This window comes from Phytophthora infestans, genomic scaffold (assembly GCF_000142945.1).
Source record: "Phytophthora infestans T30-4 supercont1.9 genomic scaffold, whole genome shotgun sequence".
In the NCBI taxonomy this organism is placed as follows: domain Eukaryota; phylum Oomycota; class Peronosporomycetes; order Peronosporales; family Peronosporaceae; genus Phytophthora; species Phytophthora infestans.
In genome coordinates this window covers 2,700,685-2,707,232 of record NW_003303750.1, presented here as the reverse complement: position 1 = coordinate 2,707,232, position 6,548 = coordinate 2,700,685, and the positions used below count along the sequence as shown (strand labels likewise).

Genomic DNA, 6,548 nt, shown 5'->3' with positions numbered 1-6,548 from the left:
CCACGGTGGAAGCCTAAGGATGGGGCTCGTTTGCCTTCACTTTCAGCACTTGACACACCGGTCCTTAGTCGGGCACTCAAACGCCAGGCGTTGATATTCTCGAGCGCTGACGAAGCCCTCATCCTAGACGAAGACGTAGCCGAAGTCCTGACTGCCACACTCATCTTGCCCAACCCTGATATGCTGCGCCTCTGTGACCGCAGCCCGTACGTCAGAAAGATGCGAGAGGCAATGGCTGCTCGCTCCATCACTGAATCCGAGCTGCTAGTCTGGATATCACCGTCCGCCGTGCCTTCATACCACCTCTTGGGCCAAACCCGGCACCACCGGATAGGGAAGATCGTCTTGCTTCACTGTTGGAACTGGCTCAGCACCAAACCGAGCAGATCGACGTGCTCATTCCGTAAAACAAAAGCAGCTGGAACAGCGCTTGGTAGCAGTAGAAGGCCAACTCCGCTCGACAGCCAGCACAACAACGCAAGCAGCAACAGCGATTGACCCTTCATATTCCACAACGACCCCTTAAGCACCACCACAGCCTGGAGCCAGAGCAGCTCGAGCAAACCCGAAGGAGGCACAGTCGCTAGCAGCCACGTGGTTCGCGTGGTTTACGGCGGGGCCTCGCAATCTGAAAGAAAGGCGACGCTGAACGAGTTTAGACACACCGCAGAGTACATGATGCTTTTCTTACAGACTGGATTCGCACTAGATCCAGCGTCTGCAGCGTTAAAGAGCGAGGTGTTAGCCCTGGGCGAGAAGGCGCAAGAAAATGCGCTAGCATTCTTGAAAGAAAATAGGTCCTCAGCAGCTGCATCCGGTACAGCGCTGAAAGCTTTTCGTAAGCTCCATAAGGTCGGGAAGCTCGATGCGCACCTAGCCCAGTTCCATGACCGTGTTGAGCGCGGTGACGTGGTCGACCCTACTCCAACGGCTGCCTCATCATATATTTTTTCGCTTGAAGCGCCTTGGCTGCTAGTCTGTAAAAAAAACAAAGAAGATCATCCACAACCACGGACTACAAAGCACAGCTAGTAAACACCCGATAGACTTAGATGGATTTTGTGCTCTAAAACATTTACAATATACTACAGCATAGCTACAAGAGCACGTTAGATGACACATACCGACTCAAGTAATGATATAGAAAACACTTATCATATAAACGAGTAGTATATGGCCCGATAGAACCCGCAAGTACCACCGCTCCGTGATTATACACCTCCGGTAGCATATCGCCCACCTTGTCGGGTCATTTTACACCACAGCAACGGACTTGGGAAGCGGCAAGAGTGGGAGCGGCAGGCGGCGTGTCTTGGTGAGCCGCTCGGTGTGCTCGGGGGGTCGAAGGGTGGCTTGTCGCCGCAGTATAGCCGGCGTTCCGCGCGCCATCTTCTGTGCCGTCGCGTTGGCGATTGTGTTTGGAGAATGCCTGTGTGGCCTGAGAGAGCAGGGATTTTTAACCCCTCCATCCCGTAGCGATTTTTGTTTTTTTAAATTTCATATGCAACTTACCATGACTTGATGTTTGTAAGTAAAGGGTTGGGCCACTGGCGGGAAACGGGGTAAAGTCGGTCGTGAATGGGTATGGACCAGACTAAACTGTTCATAAGGTGCATATTGGGAGCTGAATTGACCTGGACAGTCTGCATAATGCAGCATTACAGGACCGGTAATAGACAGACGCTGTACAGATACGAGCCATCCGCATCGGTCTGTGCATTTGGTAGAGTTTTCATTTTTAGACATTTTGAGGTGAAAACTTCCCACACAAAGTGTCATAGTGTCCGACGGGGGTCACCCACAGAAAGCAACGCCATCAGATGATGCGGTGCTGGCAGCTCGAGGTACGCATACTCAAATCAAGTGAAAAGATCAGCTGATAAAAGAGTCAGATGGATTAGGCACAGTGTCAGATGAGCAAGCAATACCTTGTGCGGGACGTTCGCGCAAGCAATCATCCTGATTTCTTAGACTGCATATACTATGTTCAAAGTTTTTTATTTAAGTTACACCAAGCACAACAATGCAGTTTACCAGCAAATTATACGTCCTACGTCGCTTTCCTCTTCTAGCCGGATACAGTGGTGTGAGAGGTGTGGCAGGCGTTCCAGGCGTTGACGGAGCTCTAGTCGACGTGTCTACAGCTCGACGTACTCTGATATTTCTACCCGTGTCGACCGCAACCGACTTGCCGTTCATCCACTCTCGGTGCCAGCTATCCCAGAATGTCATAGCTACTCCACGGATCTGTTGGTGCGGCTTCATACACAGGAACATTGGCCCCGTGCTGCTGCATTCTTGACAAAAGAACGATGGTGTTGTCGCGCGTTTGTCCGCAACACGGAGAAGCGAACAGACTTTGCACGTGCGCTATCGGCGCTTCGGCTGCGTCGTCGTATTGCGCCACTAATCAAGCTGGCGGACAGCGTGATTAGTTTGCATACCTCCAGATCCTGGAACGGAAGCGTCTTGTGAGGGTTCGTGTGTACCAATCGTTTTGCCGTCATACATGTCGGACGCCTGCAGCTGCGAGAGCTGCAAATCCAGCTTCTTCATGTACTTTACATGCGTCAATGGTCGAGACGACTTCTGCTTGTAGTAGGCTTTGTGAACTATGTAGCCATTCACGATTGCTAAATCAATTGATCTCAGCACCAGCGACTTGTAGTACTTTTTGAACCGCACGGCCCGCTGAATAGAGTAACGCTGCAAACGTAACTGGTCGTGGACATCCACGCCCCCATAAAGGCGTGGTAGTCCTTCACGACCCCTGGGCAAGGATCTTCGACTTTATCTGTGAATTCCTGGCGAGCAACACGATCCATCTCGAGGTTCCCGCCAGTGCACAGGAAGTGAGTCGGACGCGCGTCCCACCAGCTAGCAGCAGTCATGATTGGCACTAACTTTGATCTTGAAACTTTGACAGATCCGAGCAATAGTAGCAGGTCTAGACTTCTTTATTTTTAACGACTCCTTTGCAATAGCCCAGCCGGTTCGTCATAATTGTCCCAACACAGTAGAATCCCATGAGCAGCAATTGAATTGCCTATGCCACCGACGTATAGAACCGATCCGCTACAGCGAGTCTCATTCCGTTCATCCGTGAATCTGGCCCAAACACAGCGAGGAGATTGCGGACTACTGCAGCAGGCCCTGACTTCATATCTGTCTTGTGTGCATCACTGGAGTGCTGTTTATTACCGCAGTAGACCTCAAACCTACATAAATGCAGCATACACATAGCAAAATATCCAGCTTTAGTCTGCATTATTCAGCATAAGAAAAACTTAGAACCAAAAACAAACTACCTGATGCAGTAGGCGGTCACCGTACTGCACAGCATAAAGGCTTCGTGCCCCAGTTGTGGGGTTTGTCTTTCATGTAGATACGCATCTTGTTGAACGACGAGCGGCTAGGAAGCATCGCTTAATCAAAAGCCAAGTGCGCTGGAGCCACATACCCTCGCTCTAATGTTCTTTGTAGAACTTTCACAACTTTGCGAATCTTCCATGCTCTATCTGTGACCGCCCTCGGATCAGAGTTTGGATTGAGATGTAGGTTTCGAGAAATCGCCATAAAATCTATCGCGACGCAGCACGGATCCAAACGCTCCAGGTGGAATACCGCCTTCATCAGTAGATTTCTAATGGTTTGCAAGTTTTTCGCGGTTGGGGAAATCGTGCGTGCAATTAGGAGGCCGATAAAGCGACAAAGCTCGTGAGGTGGTATCGATTTCGCGCCTTCTAGCTCTGTCTGGATGTCTCGCTTGGTCTCCTTTGGTAATTGAGGATTGAGTCGGCACTTGCTACGGTAGCGTTTGTACCGTTCATCAACACGAAGGGATGCCATTTCACGGCCATACTCGTTTGAGCATACCGCAATGTGCTGCCACAGCACTACTGGTAGAAAGAGAAAACAGAAGCGCAAGCGGAGAGTCGACATTGCGTAGTGCATCAGCTGTGTGACCCGAATACCCTTGCCGTAGCCCAGGGTAGCTTCGTGTGTTGTCCGTAGGCTCGTACGGCGTGTTCATGTAGCCAAACGTATCTGGTTCCTCCACATCTTCCCAACCAGTCGCAGCCGTTTCATGTTGAACATCGTTCTTGAGGTTACCAGCTAGCACTGCGTCCTCTCCTCCAAAACTGTCTAGGAATCGCTCCGCGAATAGAACTTCAGCGTCAATCTCAGTCTCAGAAGCTTCAGATTCGTCTTTATCAGCTGGAATGTACGTATCAGCGCATTCGTCATATTCTCTACTGTCTTCGTCCATAACCAAATCGTCTTTTGAAGCATCATCACCAGATTCCATGGAAGCGTACTCGACAGAGTCGTCTCCATTACACACCGTATTGAGCGAGTCGTCTTTACCAACAAGTAGCTCACTGCTCACTCCTCCATCGTCAACTCCATCTTCATCTTCATCGTCAACTCCATCTCCAAGACTATCATCTATAAAGCAACGAACCATAAACAAATCAGTGAAATGCACCCCAAGTTGCAGCACTATATGCAGCACAAGATGCAGCATAATATAAAACGTACCAGGCTGGCAATAGCTTCTTCCTCAGCCGATTCCATCGATACCTCGTCCACAGTCTTCCACGGCTTCAAACTCGGAGTCGTCGCCTAAAGCTGTCGGGACTACCAACGCTGACATGGGGTGATGTAACAATCAGTGTCGTGTGTGGCGGAGGTGGCAGCCATAGGAATCTCAGTATCAGCCAATGAGCGCCGCGTAGGGCGCGAAGACCGTCGACCAGCTCCAGGACTAGACGGTAGGGTTGTAGGGGCACTTGCAGGTACATTAGGAGGTGCACTTCGAGGCGGTGAAAGCATTTAAGATGGTTACGGAGGCTGTGGCATGCTTTTAGCTTCGCTGCGACTACTTATGCCTTCAAATAGGTGGCCGTAGGTTTCGCGAACGACTTGAGCAGCGCGCACTAGCTCAGCATCACCACGGGTAGGCAGACTGGATGTTCGCGCTTGAGTACGTAGCACTGTGTATGTAAACATGTAACGTTAGTTACCAATTGATAATAACATCACTAAAGTACTTTACTGTTCGCATAATACTCCAGCACTGTTTTTTCTCCCAGGAAAACGTCGACTCCGTCGGGGTTGCATCCGGGCTGGACGTAGCGATATCTGTCGTCAAGGTCACGGCTTGGCGGACCAGCCTTGGTCTCTCAACTCACGCCACACCGACCGCCAGGCAAAGTCACTCGACGTCACATCGGCGTCACGAACTTGTTTGTGTCGGGCACGCACCATCTTGGGTCTCCACTTGTGTCCTTGGCGCTCAAAATCTCGAATGAAAAAATATCCCTTTATCGGTGAGTGGCTGTCAGCCGTTACCTGTCAAATCTGCTGATGCGCATCAAAATCGTTTGTCTCAATTTTCTAAAATATGAGCGACTTTCTCTTACCAGAACACTGATCGGGGGTATGTAACAGAAAAAGATCATTTTGCCAAGATCGCTTATCTAAAGTTTGTACAACCGCTGGCGAGGAAAAATACGCTCTTTACAAATTTCAAGTCTAAAATTGCTCTTATGTAGCGTAATGCAGTTTATGAAAAAAAAATAAACTGCATAATGCAGCACGTCGGGTTGGAGGGGTTAATTTAGAATTTATTATGAGTATTCCCACGGGTCACGGCTAAGTTCGATTTTATACCAGACGTTTATTCCGGTATTGGTTGGAACCCCGGTCGGACTTGTATCCATTAAGACATGTTTCAGAATTAGGGCTAACTGGTTAAACAGGTGGGTCTACTTCTGAATTGGGGAAGAGAGCTTGCTTCCTAGAGCAGTTTTTTGACACGATGAATACTTAATATAAACTACATAGACATATTCTGACAGTGAAATGTACTAGCACGTACCAGAAAAAAAATGTCGACACCCAAACTGTCAAAGTGGCCTAAAATGCCTTAAAATCTGGAACCCCTCACTTGAACGCGCGGCTGGCTGTGAAGCTCGGCGCTGAATCGCTTACGCAAAACCCCGTAAGCAAATTTTAAAAGAGTAAAGCTAGAAGTGTGGATCAAATTAACACGCCGGTACCGAAATCGAGAGTATAGTTTTGAGTCGAGACTATCGAGTAGTCACACTCAGTACTGCATCTACCCTGGCGTATTACCAATTTGCAGTACTGTAATCATCCAGCTGTTGTCAGTTATAAAGTGCTTAAAAGGTACAAACTTAAAGCTCGAACTATAATCTGGGTATTACAAAGTACAATCTACAATTGATAAGAAGCTCAAAAAGTCTGTAGATCTATTTTCTGTATCAGTATCTACTGGTGTACTAAGTTTTATAGCAATACCAGAAGTCCTTATTTTCGACCGCACATGTACCCATGTGTTTTAATAATCAATGATAGAACACGTAACAAGATATCGTAAATTTTATATATTCTTTCTTTCAAAGTGAGATGCATTTAACAGTCTGTAGCCTACTGAAAGAATTCCCCTCCATCTGACCTTGTTGGGGTACCAAACTGTCACTAAACAAAAAACTCTTTTCTTAAACCACTTTCGACCTGTA

The 6,548-nt window shown here is 48.4% G+C and overlaps 1 protein-coding gene across 1 annotated transcript; it reads right to left on the bottom strand.

The window, feature by feature from the left end:
* Nucleotides 1–123: 123 nt before the first annotated feature.
* Nucleotides 124–1,389, bottom strand: PITG_06027 (uncharacterized protein; the record flags this gene model as incomplete). The annotated part of the gene is made up of 3 exons (XM_002998192.1): nucleotides 124–175; nucleotides 566–628; nucleotides 1,259–1,389. The coding sequence occupies 3 exons, from the start codon at nucleotides 1,387–1,389 to the stop codon at nucleotides 124–126; spliced, it is 246 nt and encodes an 81-aa protein (XP_002998238.1).
* Between the last annotated feature and the right edge of the window lie 5,159 nt (nucleotides 1,390–6,548).